Consider the following 14,683-nt stretch of genomic DNA (forward strand, 5'->3'; position numbering starts at 1 on the left):
GAAACCTTTAATCTCAGGAGGATTTCCTGGAAAAAAAATTCAGCCTACAAATGACTCATAGCCATGTTATTTTATGCAGAAAACAGAACAAAACCATGCTCTTAGTGTATCAACTGAAATAGAGTTCCAACTGAACTGATTGGTTGAGTCACTTTCATATTTCGTGTACCTCCATCCAGCACTTATTGTACTTTATATCATTATCTTGATACTGTAGCTTGTCATGCCTCCTAGCTTGACTTAGCATGGGTTAGGTCAGAGTAATATTTACTGTGTGAACTGGACTGTGTTCATGGCTGTGAATAACTGTTACAAAATGAGTATTGTACCTTATTGGACCTGTGTTTAGACGTTTTTCCAATGACCTTCGGTATGCATTTATTGTTTGTCGCTTTGGATAAAAGCGTCCGCCAAATAAATGTAATGTAAATGTCATGTAATAAAGAACTTTGCTTCAAAAAGAGGACAGGAAAAGTTTTCACTGTAAGAGCAAAAAAAGAAAAGAAAGAAAAGTGTAATATTGAAAGACAAGAGAGATCAAGGCACTCCTTAGCTAAATGTACTTTATTCACAGGTGAAAACACCCTAAAATCAATGAAGAAGCTTGGGAGTTGACTAAGGAGGGCGGAATCAATGCTAGGGGGTGGGGCTTTGTTGGGGCGGGGGGGGGGGGGGGCAAAAACGGAAAGTAGGTAGGGCGTTTTGGTATGAGATGAGTTGAAAAACATCTGGAGTTCTCTGTCCCACAGGTTGAATTAGAACAAGGGACCAGACTGTGCGGTCAACTCTGTTTCGGATCAAGCGGTCTGCTGCACTTTTTCTCGTGTGGGGGTGGGTCCTGAGCCTGGCCCCGCTATCTTCAGCGTCCTATCACATCGCATCTTTGGAGTAGGGGCAGTGTGTGGGGAATAAAAAAAGATCTCTAACCTTGTGGGATTACGCATTTACACACAGCTATAGTAACACAGCCTCACATAACTACCCTGCTCCCATTCTCCTCTCTTTAGGACTGTGTTTGACTGAACCAGTCCGGATTTGTTCCAGCCCGTGGGCCATCTGCACCCCCCCACCCCCACCCCCCAGTCTAGCTTATTTCACAGCCGCTCTTCTCCTTGTAGGGGTTCTTATCTTCCGACACTCCTTTGATGAGGGGGTCTTCGGGAGAATGGCTGTCAACCCATTCTACAATCGCTTTGGCCGTCTTTGACAGCTAAATGTGACAGGAAGAGAAGGAGAGGAGAGAGAGAGAGGGAGAACCCTTCTTTAGAGCAAAGAGCTCAGGTCAACCTCAATGCCATACCCAAGCACCAGGGCTCACACAAAACTGACATTTAATGTTGTGCTGAACAGTTCCCCGAGTGACTTGCTTTGCTCCTAACATTGTGAGTTGTGCTCATACAAGAACAAGTGGATTTCAGCGAGCACAAACTGAATCCATCTAATGCTGAATCCATCAAATACTCCCCCGGCAAAATACAACTCACTGGAAACACCCCAAACAAACTCAGTCAGTGGCCAGATCAACAATGATATGAGCTCCATCCAAAGAGTCCGCTGGCCAAAATAAATCCCCAAGTTTTACTCATGTCCTAGTTCCCAGGACGTTTTATTAAGCAAATCCTTAATGACTTAGATCATTTATAAGGATTAACGGAGTATCCGAACGGCCACGCGCATCAGGCCCCGCGAGGATTAGCACTCCAGGGGGGAAAGCGCGACCAATCTCGAGTGCAATCTCAGTGCTCCTTTGTGGTTCAGTTGGGCTAATGTGCACCAGACCTGGGTCAAATACGTGTTTGTTTTGGATTCAAATACTTTTCTATGCTTTACTGATCTTGCCTGGTGTATTGGAACCAATTAAATACTCTCAAAAAGTGCAGACCCTGCCTTTTGGTCATATTGGCCGGCCCAGTTACACCAGGGAAGATCAATAGAGCACAGAAAGGTATTTGAATCCAAAACAAATGCATATTTGACCCAGGTCTGATGTGTACTCTCTGGAACAGTCAATATCGCTTGTTAATTGGATATAAATTTGTCAGAGCTTCATTCGAGCATCCCTATACATCATTGGTCCCATGCCTAAGGTGTCAAAAGTTTCTGAAAGAACAAATCAGTGCCAAATTATTGATTTGTCACTCGTATCAGTACCCTATACTAGATGATTCAAAATGACTCATGTAAATGTATAGAATTCCTTTCCTAGCACATGATAAAACATCATAGCGGAGATTTCACAGCTCAGTCAGTGGCTAAGACCAGAGATAGCAAGACTTTTTTTTTTTTTTTTAAACTTGATTACTGTTTTTGAATGCTAGGAATACAGTATTAACACTGCATAAGGTTTAAAACATTAGCAGAGACTTCAGAGCTCAATAGCAAAGATCAGGAGTTCCAAAACCTCTCCTCAGGACCCCTAGCCGAATCCAGGTGTTTGACGTGCTCCACCTCAAGCACACCTGGTACAGATAATCACGCCCCTGATTATTTGCATCAGGCGTGCTTGAGATGAAACACATCAAATACCTGGATTCGGCTAGGGGTCCTGAGGAGAGGTTAGGGAATCCCTAAAATAAAGCAAGTCATTTTTTTAAAACCATGATTACTGTTTTTGAATGGTTAGGAATAGAGTATTATTATTATTATTATTGCCTGAATTCAGTGGTACCATTAGTATTTTTATGTTTATTAGTAATATGGTTTTTCTTTTAAAACACACTGCCAGTAGCCTAGATACTCCAGGATTTAAAGGGCATTATTGCAGACGGCTGTTCTTCCTTTTTAGTTACTCTGAACAATTCAGCCAACTGGTGCCAGTGAAGATTTAAAGATGAAAAACACAATGTTGTCACGGTAACTCACCGGTTCCCTCTCAGTTTTTACCTCCACCTTCAGCTGATCGAGCTCCATCTTCAGGAGGTCCTTATCAGACATGTCCCGCGCCATCTTGCCCTGAAACAGGAAAAAAAGGAGAGTAAGAAGAGAGGGAGAGAGAATGGAGGGAACGATCAAGATGCCCTTAGACAAAGCCTCTCACGGATCACTTCAGGGACACTTCAGGAATGGTAGTTGAGGCAGAACATACAGTTTCAATGCAGAATATTTATAATGTTTTTTGATTCCTCATATACAAATGCTTCAATGGGTTTGCGTCTCACTTTTGTTCCAAATTTGGTCACAAATTGATTTTGAAGATGTTGGACATGTTTTTATCTTCTGCTGAGCCAACTTTCGGTTATTAGAGACCCCTTGTGGCTAGAATAAGGAAGCACAGGCCTCAGCTATAAATGTTGCATGACAGCTAATTCTCAAAAAATGCCTCTGTACTTCCACCAAATGTTGACTGGTAATGATGGCTAAGTTTTCTTTGACAGCCATCAGCCTGGCTTGGAAAATCAACACATACATCAAAGGCAAAGCTAAGCTAAGTGGTAATACGCTATGTAGCTAAGTAATGGTTTCCAAAAGATTTCCACAAATCTACGGGCCTTGACCATAGTAATGCAGTACATTATCATAACAAACTGCATCAGTCATGTAAAGTGCCTCTTTCCTAAAGCTACACTACATTGCAACTGGCTGCATAAAATAGCAGAGAAATTTGGATATTTTTAAAATTGTCCGTTTCAAAACTCCCCCCCCCCCCCCCCCCCCCGCAATGAAAAATGTAGTTATAGTTTTCCACGGATGGCGTGAAGCCCTTAAGATAATTAAATAGTAATTAATTAATGGGTGATTAATTTGTACAGTGCCCACACTGGCAATGGAGCCTTGATGTATAAGATAACAGACGGCCAGTAAAACTCCTCCAGTCCTTCCTCCTGTTTCTTGTTCTTCTTATTAGGTCTGGATCAATCCATGCCCTCGAGCCATGTGGAATAAGCAGACATGGTGCCACTGAATCAGGTTAACTAGGGTTCCTGCAGAAGAGCCGGGGCTTACCTGTTAGATGGGGGGTCCAAGATGGTCAGACAAATCTGCGAGGCTGCTCTCTCGGGGGGTTCAATGGAACTCCTTCCAGGTTCTGTGCCGGCTCCCTCAGGCCCTAGGCTCTTGACGTACCCCACCAGATGGCCGAGGGGCGGGGTGTGGTGGGGAATGGAGGGGAGGGGGCGGATGTCACCAAACCCCCTGATCAGATTAAGCAATCAAGGTACTTAGCTGGCCAAATGTCACAATTAAATCACATTAAAACTTGGAGAGAGAGAGAGAGAGAGCAGAGGAGGCAGGCTGCTAAAGGAAAACTACCCCTCCCCCTCCTCATACCTCCAAAGTAGCTTTCCCATGCCAAGGTAACATGGGTCCCAGGTAAGCTCCATCTGTGCCGATGGGCAGTGCCAAGATGCCCCTACCCAAAGCGATGTATTAAGCTAATGTGATGATGCTACTTCTAAAAGTTTTAAGCAAATGAATGAGCGGTACAGTGGGATCAGAGACTGTGTGGGTTTAGCATCCTGGGTCTGGCCTGTATATGTGTACGCTGTTCTCCCCTTTATGGACCTCACAGGCCACCACCCCCACAACAAAAAACAACAACAACCACAACAATACCAAATAACAACAGCAACAATAACAACAAACAACAACAACCGCAACAATACCAAACAACAACACAGCAACGACAAAAAACAATCAGAATAACAGCAACAACAACAACACCATAATCATCATCATCATCATCAGCCATGTCTGAAAAATAGTTCTCATGTAACACACTACTTCCTAGACATCATGTCTTATATAAAACAGACCTGGGATTGATCATGGTTATTGCACTCTACCTCCCTAAAACGGATTATCAATAAACGTTATTCTTAAAACACACACACAGCCCACTTCAGGACTCGTGCACAGCCCTCAGGCATGCAGTACCTCCATAAAACCAGCAGGTAATTAACTTGTGTTTAGTGTAAACTTTACAGAGAAATATTACCATATCCACATCAAAGTGGGATTTTATAAATAACTACTCAGTCATGGTTTTCTGTGTAATAAACTTAAGATACAATTTGATTGCGAGTCCATTTCATAAACGAGGCCCCGGGACTGTGCAAAAACCAAGATTTAACAGAAGTGATGAAAATCGAATAATAGATCCTCCTCCCTTACACAGGATGGACACTGGGGAAAGATGACAGGCTGAAGGTGAAGAGAAACAGAGGCGGTGAGAACAGCAAAGAGAAAGAAAGTGCTGGAAGGGACCATAAAACAAAAGCCCAAAGCTGGAAAAAAGAAAACTGGAGCAATGATTTTTCCTGGAAGCAGTTTGAAGATCTGAGCAGCAGAAATCAATATAAGATTTATGATGCTTCCTCTATAGCTGTCCAAAATTATACAAAGTATTTGTTTATATAAACATATATGTGTTTGGGATTGGAAGCATATTGCTGATTTCCTTGTGGTTTTTTTTATAGCAAATTTTAGACCACCTCCAAATTAAGCACCTCATCCAACTGGCACACTTATCCAAAGACAATCTCCTTGAATCGATTGCGTCATCTATTAATCCCATTTCAGATCCTTTTGCCGCCGTCCTCATCTCTGGGATTAAGAACTGAGCCCCTGTCACTCTGTTTACCCCCGGGGAACCACGCCGAGCGCCATTAAGGTGCCATGAAAGAGCCTGGCAACCGCACCGTGTCCACCTGCCGCGAGCGTCACTCGCTCCCGAACAAAATCGCAGATCTGCGATTAGCCGCCGAGCTCTTTAGGGTACGTGCCTGATCAGTAAGGACAGCGCGAGCCGAGAACGCGTAAGTGGCCTTTAACTCCAACCGTCAGGCATCAGGAAGGAAAACTACCTATTGTCCAGGTTAAAAAATTACCCTATCCTAAGTTTAACAGCAGTGAAAACACCCAAAATGTAACTTTTAGCAGGTGCCTTTATCCAAACAAAGTACAACTGATGAAAAACACATTTTGGTAAATGGACTGCATTTATATAGCGCTTTTATCCAAAGCGCTTTACAATTGATGCCTCTCATTCGCCAGAGCAGTTAGAGGTTAGGGGTTAGGTGTCTTGCTCAAGGACACTTCGACACGCCCCGGGCGGGGTTTGAACCGGCAACCCTCCGACTGCCAGACAATCGGTCTTACCTCCTGAGCTATGTCGCCCCTACAAATTTTTTGTATGTTTTCAACGTACAAAAATTCCAAATTACTCACACATAGCTTAAAAAGCACTGTCTATAAGTCATTCATTAAAATGTAGGCCTGCCATTAAAAGTAATGATATCAAAATTGGGCCAAGTTACATGAAGCAATATTGGCCATTTTAGCTCACACAAATTAAACAAGCTGTATTCCAAAGCAATGCTACCCAGTGTTTCCTAAATTGTTTCAAGTAATTTGGGCCTACATACTAGAAATAGCAGTAGTACAGTAAGAACAGGATAATTAACACTGTTAGAGCAAGTAGTCATTTAACAACAGCACCAGAAACAAATAGAGGGATATTTGTAAGCTGTCCTGATGAACGTATTCAATTACTCTGACAATCATAATAAGGCAGGGCTGCCCAACCCGATTTCTGGAGATATACCATCCGGTAGGTTTCTATTTCAACCATAATTTGGCACACCGGGTGACATAGCTCAGGAGGTAAGAGCGATTGTCTGGCAGTCGGAGGGTTGCCGGTTCAAACCCTGCCCTGGGCATGTCGAAGTGTCCTTGAGCAAGACACCTAACCCCTAATTGCTCTCTGCTTGGGATGGTAGATCTCTAGGAACAGGGTTGGGCAGCCCTGCCTTATTATGATTGTTGGTTGGTGGGGTGGTGTTCTGTATTGCCTCAAGCCAGATGGAGGTCATTCTCGTTTCTCGTTTGTGGAACTCTCTACCACCTACGACCAGAAACACTGGCGATTTTTAAAAACCCATTGAAAACATTCATTTTTCATTGCGCTTTCATGTATTCTGCAACTGACTGAAGTGCACCTTGCTTGTATTTTGTTTTGAACTATTTAGCTCCCTAGGACATTTTGATGTGAAGAACACACACACATATACACACACATATATATAACATATATAAACTAACTATATATAAACGTGTTTAAACTGATTTACTCTAAAATTTCCAAAATACCATATCTTAAACAATACAAAGTAATGTCACGTACACTTCTTCTGATCTGATCAGTGATATACTTAAAGGGTCTGGCAGCCTTCAGTGGAGAATCACATTTTAACACTCACCTGCTTAGAAGCACCATCTGCTGCCATCTAGTGGAAGACAGCATATCTGCAGGGTTCGTTTTTTTTATTGAGAAAATGAACATGGTCAAGCATGCATTAGTTGTGTGAAGTCCTAGGTCATCTATATGACCAAGTTCAAACACAAGGATCCAACTCCAATCTACATATCCAATTAAAGCCTTTTCAAGGTTTGATGCCTCTAAATTCAGGAACATGTCATTGTTAGGAAGGTCATTGGAATGTGGCCTATGAAATGACAGGAAAAATATGAATACATTACACGTATATCAAAATTTCATTCACACGCTTCAATGTTAGGAAAGACTTTTGTTCAGTGAATGGCCCTTTATTAAGCATAACAATTATTTTGATGAACACTTTTTTTGATAAATATTTCCAGAAATGGTACAGAAAACCAAACAGGCAATGTTAAAATGCAGAACTACAAACCACATCACCAAAAGAGTGATACTGAGGGAAACATTTCAAATTAAAGAACAGTCTTTCTACTTTGAAAAGTGTAAAACAAGTCTTTAGTACAAATGAAAATAACTACAGTACTGATTTTTCAATCAGTTCATGGATTTAAAAGCTGTATTTAAACTTCAAGTAAACTGATAATCTCCTTGTAGTAATTTCCCTTTCAACAGAATTTTTTTGTTTGTTTTTTTTAAGTTTCAGGGAATAATGCTTATGACCTGTGTATACCTGAAAGTGAGAAAAGTCACTTTAATATGTGAAATTGTATGAGTTTCAACACCAGTACTCAGCATATTCAGAAAACTTGCACCACCACAATCTAATAATCCATTATTGAAGAAATGGAAACCCTTATTAATCCTTGATGCATTAACGAGTGATATGATATGTACAGTCCTCCTGGTCAATACAGCTAATACAACAATACAGCCCTTAGACAGTAATACAAATTTTCTGCCAGTTCAGGTATGTTAAAAACAGTCTTCAGACTCAATCCCCCTCCCCCCTTCTCTCACACACACACACAATCTACCCCCCCCCCACTGTTTGTCTACCCAACTTGTAACTGCCAATTGATATCTCCAATCCCTGCTGTTACCATCTGTAAGACACCCACCAGGTACAGCGTGTGCATTCCTCCCATACCTTCACCCACAGCCCAGTGAACTCCACACTGCAGGTTCCAAAGCACTACTACTGAGTCATGTGACAGCACGTCAAAGGCACCGTGGCTGCTGTAAACAAGTTCACTAGCTTTTCACTCCAATAGCACCTCTTTACATCAATATTTAAAGCACCTGAGGTAATACGGTTCCTGCGCTCGCCCAAGTCCAGGAGAGTCCGCAGCTCAAACCGCATTTTTAGCCTTCAAAAAACTGACAAAAGTTTAGCATGCAGGTTTTTGGAAAGGAATGTGAAAGTTCAGATATCTAGGTACTGAGTTTGCTTTTCTAAGCTATAGCATTGCACTTGTTAGCTAGCTTTTTTTGGGGTCAAAATGCAATTGAAGATGAGATTTTTTAAAAAGAGGTTTCAAACTACAAGGCAGAGTAAAAATGTGGTTTCCAAGCTCCATTCCTTGAACAAAGATTCCACGCAGCTCCAGACAGACTGAAGCAAGGGGGTGGCAGGGGCAGTGGAGGGGTGGCAAGGGGGGTGGAGGGGTGGCAAGGTCAGGAGAGGGGTGGAAGGGTGGGTGGAGGGGTAGCAGGGGGGATGGGGGGAGGAACTGAGGCTCAGGACCCAGGCGTAGAGCACTGGGGCGTTTCCTCTGGTGGTGTGTCTATGAAGGAGTAGGGCACACGGTTGGCATACTCCACCAGTTCGTAAGACTCACGGATATCGGACAGTCCAAACCAGAAAATGATCTGCCTGCCGTTAACACAGCTGCCGTCACAGTGCTTGAAGTACCTGAAAGAGAGACCACCTCACTTAATAATAGTAATAATAACAGTCATTATTATTATTCTTATTCTTATTATTATTATGTCATTGTTGTATATATAGTAATAGTATATATTTTTTACTATTGATTATTATTGTTTGTGTTGGCACATGGCAACATTTAGAAATGTACGTCCTACCAATAAAACATCTATATTTGACCTGGGCAAGAAAAGAGGGGCAGAGCAAAAGAGAGGGACACAGAATAAGAAAGTGTGGGTGAAGGGAGGCTGTGGAAAAGGAAGGACTGCAGCTGAAAAAGAAAATGAGAGCTAAAGTTACAGCATACGGTCCATCAAATGGCTAAAATTAATTTTCCAATTTTTTCCCATTATTTTTATTTTTTTCGTCTTAAAATTAATTTTTATTTTATATTTTCTGGATTTATTTTAATTGCATTTTTTAAAAACTCTTTGTGTGAGCCAGCACAAAGAACAGCCCAATTCTGGGATCTGAAGCAGGGACAGTGGCACCCTCACCAGGGGTTGATGTGGTTGGTGCAGCGGGACCTCCAGAAGAGCTTGCCCAGGTCCTGCCGAATGCTGTCCCACAGGATCTGGCTGGTGCCCTGGCCCCGTTTGCTGCTGCTCACCACAAACTTGTCCAGGTACAGGGTGCCACTGCTCACCTGCTCCGTGGTGATGATGGCAGCAGCGCTGTACCTGCAGGAGGAAGACAGGCGTCAGGACATGGAGGAGGGATTATGGAGGGAAGGGATGGCCACTTGTCCAGAGTCTGCAGAGAAGACTGTGCTCTTGTTTCCTGCATCAGCATGTTGTTTTTGCTCATTAAATTGCCCCATGTGGGATAAATAAAGTTCTATAGAACTGAACAGTGTCGCCAAACAGTTTTTTGCCGAGGGTGTGTTGGTCATACAGCAAAAGGCCGAGGCCCACTCACTCTTCAGAGAGGTAGATAGAATGCAGCCTGTCCTTCAGAGAGGTGATGTAATCTTCTTTCAGGTTCTTCCCGAACGACTTGTTGATCAGGGCAACCAGGCGGTCAACGTCAATGTGATCCAGGCTGGTGTACCTGAGGCGACAGATGCAGCGGACTAGGTCAGGTGCGCAGTGGACCCCATGACTACGAGGACAACAGTAATAATGATGAAATCATTTTAATGAATACACATTTACATATCATTTGGCGGACGTTTTTATTCAAAGCGACATACAATAAGTGCATACCGAAAGTCGTTGGAACAACTACAAAAGACAGGTCAGACAAGGTACAGTTCTCATAAAGTATCAGTTATCTATAGTCATGAACAGCAAGTCTAGTTCCCACGGTAAGTCAGTAGTTATGGCAAGACAGAAGCTAGAAGTGAGGCATGATTACAAGAGATTTGATAAAGGGCTACAACATTAAGATGAAGATGCAAGCGCAACATGAAAGTGCTAGATGAAGATACAGGTGCAACACGCACAGTATGACCACAATGAGAACTTTGAAAACAAGCTGAACACCGTGCTTCGTTTCAAATGAAATCTGCAGATCCTCAGCAGGAAGAAGAAACCAGCAGGCGCAGGAGAATACATGCCTGTGAATGGGATCTCCATTTTTAAACAGAGTGCCGGATCCTACAGAGACAACACAAAACAGACATCAAACCGTGAACGCAGCAAGATCAACTTCACTTTTCACCATCACCATTCATGACTGCAAATAGTGTTCCTTCCGCAGAATGGGTGTGTTCAATTTAATAAATTGCCAGTGCTACAGCGGCAATATCAAAATTGGAGCCAATCAAAAGTACACAATGTCAGAAAAGTATTGGAAATATTAATGTATGAAATTCACTCACTGAACGTAAACAAGTTCAAGCAAACGTAAATGAGTGCAACTGCAAGTCAGACCCTCTTGGTAATCAGTGTGTGCATACTTCAGTAGGTGAGCCAAGATGGCCGTTGTGAGTTCTGTGAATGCATCTTTTCTAACCCGGATGTCTATTTTTAAATCTGCAGCCTTCTGGCATACCAATATTTTCTCAAAATACCCAGCCACACGTGCTGCGGTATTAAATTACACATATCTGTTGTGGACATGCATACAGCAACCATAGCCCCATGTGACACAGATATGAGGTAATTGTTGGTAGTTGTTAGAACACGTTTTGTTTGTAATCCTAATGAGTTCTTGCACGCAATATAAATTCCCTTTCTAAGGACAAATAAAAGTCTATTCTACTGAACTCCCATCTATCAAAGAAAATTTTTTATTTATCTTTTTTATCTTTATTCAAAAGTCTTTTTCTCCTTAAAAAATCACATTTGAAAACTATTTCCCCCTATTTTTTCAGAAATTATCATTATTATTATTATTTATTTTTTCCCCCATGACAGACATGTGTGATATCACATGGCAGTGCAAGTGGCATGGAGCTGACAGTGGTATTCGCGAGCAGAACCCCTCCCACCCCACCTCCCCCCCCGCCCCAGTCCACGATTGGTACCAGCAGCAACCCCCCGGCCCCGGCCCGAGATCGGTTCGGCCACCCCAGCTGGCTCCGCTTGCTCGCGCACACGCGCGGTCCCTCACCCTTGTGGCTGAAGAGCTCGGTCAGCAGCGTGTTGGCTGAGGTGATGACGGCTGAGGACTCGCAGGGCAGCTGGTTGAGGAGCTGGTTGATGGCGGCCACCCGCTGGCGCTCAGTGGCGCCGAGCCACGTCGCCCGCGACAGCAAGGGCATGTCTGAGGGCAGAGACACCTGACCCAGCACCTGGGATGAATAAAAGAATTAATTAATCTTCTATACTTTCATTCTTTAACTTCACCTTCATGAGACAGTTTGTCTTATGAAGACTGAGGGAGAAAAGTGTCGCGTGTGTGTAAACTGAGTCCCCGTTTTTGCTTTACAAGCAATCATATGCTTTTGCAGCTCTCAATATATCAGTAAATGTTCACAATGCATACTACATCCATCCATGTGCAGTAGCTCTCACCTATAGTGGTGTAGACCACTAGGGTATATACCAAAGATGGGATATTCCACACAGGGAACTAAGGAGCAGATCACAGACTACACAGGTCTGGATTCAATCAACATTTGGCTTCACTGTGACTGATAGGCATGTGTAGTATTCTTCTTTTGTGAACACACCTTGGCGAGCTCATTCTGTCGACCACTGAACTTAACATTCGCCCCTAATTTTGCAAGTCAAAGACAAGCACAAATGTTGACGCAGTCCAGGCCTAAAAACCCACCTTCTGGCTCTGGTTCCGGATGCCCCCCCAGCTGTTGAGGAACATGACTTTGAGGGGCTGCAGGACCTTGGCGATGGCGGCGGTGACGTCAACCGAGTCCAGCACCACCGAGCGGCTGGCCGTGGTGCGGCCCACGGGGCATACCAGCGGAATGGCCCCACAGTCCAGGGTCCACTGGAGCAGGCCTCTGTCCACCGAGATGGAGGGTCTACTGCCATCTGCCGAGACGGAGGGTCTACTATCGTCCACTGACACAGAGGGACTATTGAAGAAGAGATGGTCAGGCCACCCATTCCCACTGCAGTTTCCTCTTTCTCTTCCTAGCTCTGCTCTCATTAAGCAGGGATAACTGACAGTTTGATTTGCAAGAAAGAAAATTTCCTCTGTGGGACATGCAGTCACTGTGCGGCCATTTTAAGCTTTCACACAACAAATGTTAGGCCTACATTAAAATAAATGAATTAAATACATTTAATTTCGATTTAAACCAAAATTTAAAATCTCTCTTCATACCTCCTTCACACCTCACACTGCAAAATGAAACCTTTGCTTGTAAATGTTTCCCCAAAGAGTTTCCCTCCTTCCTTTCTCCGTTTTTTGCTCATCCAATCAAATTAAGACTTGAATAACCAGAAATTGAACATGTTTTACAAACACAGTGACCTGTATCTCATTTGAAACAGTAAGCGGAATTGTCGTTGAGGTCAGCCCTACCTGGCCAGCGTGTCCTGGACGAGGAGGACGACTTCAGAGCTGAAGAATGGAATGACGCTGGCCGAGTTATTCTGCAGCACCTCGGTGAGCGCCTGGCAGTTCTGGACTACACTGGACCTGGGATCGAGGACCTCATCACCGTCCTTGGTCTGGGTCAGCCCCATCACCACTACAGGTTTCATATCCATCCGCTGCAGAAAAGAGAGCCCAAAGCCCAGGCTTTGCACCATCTCCCGGCTCTCAAACACAGACTGATCAACCTAGGAGTGACGAAGGGAGAACACAGTCTGTTAAACACTTTCATTCATCAAGCCCACGACTGAACACTTTTGCAGTACTACTCATGTTTTCTTTCTTTGCTTTGTAGATTCTTTCAACAATAATCCTCTGCGGACCCAAACAAACATTTCAGACCAGGGACCTGCATTAAGAAGCAGGATTACTGAGCTAGCTGAATAACTGTACTGAATAAAACCCAGAACCCTCCCAAATCTGGAACATGGATAACAGTTTTACTCAGTTAACAAGCTAACTCGGTAATCCTACTTTGTGATTCAGGCCCCAGGGACCATATTCCTACAGTATTTTAGAGCAGCCTCACTGATCTGGGATCAGATGTGAGTTTTAGCTCATAATGGATAATGGATTCCATTTTCCACCTGAACATGAAAGATGACTATCCGTACAAGTTCGCACGTCGTTAGGAGTATACTGCCTGCTTCAGGTTAGGGGCCTCATATGAACCTTCTCAAATGCATCACCATTTTTGTGGAACTGAGGTCGTGAAGCAGCTTGGTTAGCTAGTTCTATCATGTTAGCCAACGAGCTTTTGCACAAAACTATATGGGAAACTCATAATGTAGGCCACTGCTCGATAATTAACCTAGTTGAACTATCTATGAATACAACAAAATAGCCTAAACGTACACGATTATAACGTTAACGCTTGCTGTCTTTAAATCAAGTTAACCAACGAGTAAAAGCGCGGACTGCTTTCAGCCACCTCAAAATGCTGTTCATGTCTGTGTGAAATTGGACCGATTAACTTACCTCTATGACTGCAAAAGCAGGCGATTGCCATACATTTGCTTTCTGGAATTGCGTTAGCCAGTAGCGAGCCTCTCGTGTGTCTCCAACGATCTCACTGAGAAATGCCTTCACGTCCCGGTAAATGAGTGTGCGGTTTGACAGTGCATGACGGTCGGCAGCAGTCAGAGAACCAGGCGCGTCCGGCTGGCCCAGACATGCCGGCATTTTGCTCCGATGACCGGCGTCGCCGCGAGAGCTAATGTCCCGCTGTAACTCTGGGAATATCCGACGACTCTTGTGGATCTGTACTGAAGGTTTGGACAGAAATCGACCAGCTATGATCATGGCTCTACGACTGGAAGTGCCAGTGTTCACTTTTGCCATTCACTTCGGGTTTCCAGTTACTCAGGTCGACAAGTTCAACTTACCGGTTCATAACGAAATCGGACGTTACCAGTAAGCAATATGAAGTTACATGTAGTAGCCTAGGTCTACCAGCAAAGGCGTGGTTAAAGCGGATGGGGGATGGGGGATGGGGGAAGGGGGGAAAGGGGACACGTTTGGCAACGTTTTATATTCGGGCAGCAGATTCCACTTGCATGCCCTCCTTTTTATAG

The 14,683-nt window shown here is 43.6% G+C and overlaps 2 protein-coding genes across 5 annotated transcripts; both read right to left on the bottom strand.

Annotated features, from left to right (window-relative positions):
• Positions 1–707: 707 nt before the first annotated feature.
• LOC118216721 (guanine nucleotide-binding protein G(I)/G(S)/G(O) subunit gamma-T2-like) lies at positions 708–7,242 on the bottom strand. Of its 4 annotated transcripts, none has more exons than XM_035398152.1 (4): positions 7,197–7,242; positions 3,943–4,131; positions 2,863–2,952; positions 708–1,210 (listed from the first exon to the last, which is right to left on the bottom strand). In XM_035398152.1, the coding sequence occupies exons 3-4, from the start codon at positions 2,944–2,946 to the stop codon at positions 1,085–1,087; spliced, it is 210 nt and encodes a 69-aa protein (XP_035254043.1). In that variant the 5' UTR covers positions 2,947–2,952; positions 3,943–4,131; positions 7,197–7,242; the 3' UTR covers positions 708–1,084. The 4 variants fall into 4 exon arrangements, with proteins under 4 accessions (XP_035254043.1, XP_035254044.1, XP_035254042.1 ...); XM_035398153.1 differs by having other exon boundaries at positions 3,943–4,052; positions 7,197–7,223; XM_035398151.1 differs by lacking the exon at positions 7,197–7,242 and having other exon boundaries at positions 3,943–5,972.
• Positions 6,705–14,599, bottom strand: nags (N-acetylglutamate synthase). The gene is made up of 8 exons (XM_035398146.1): positions 14,088–14,599; positions 13,038–13,297; positions 12,324–12,585; positions 11,658–11,838; positions 10,660–10,699; positions 10,020–10,151; positions 9,599–9,781; positions 6,705–9,086 (listed from the first exon to the last, which is right to left on the bottom strand). Exons 1-8 carry the CDS (start codon positions 14,448–14,450, stop codon positions 8,912–8,914), a joined length of 1,596 nt encoding a protein of 531 aa, XP_035254037.1. The 5' UTR covers positions 14,451–14,599; the 3' UTR covers positions 6,705–8,911.
• Positions 14,600–14,683: the final 84 nt, after the last annotated feature.

Source organism: Anguilla anguilla, chromosome 17 (assembly GCF_013347855.1).
Source record: "Anguilla anguilla isolate fAngAng1 chromosome 17, fAngAng1.pri, whole genome shotgun sequence".
Taxonomy (NCBI): Eukaryota; Metazoa; Chordata; class Actinopteri; order Anguilliformes; family Anguillidae; genus Anguilla; species Anguilla anguilla.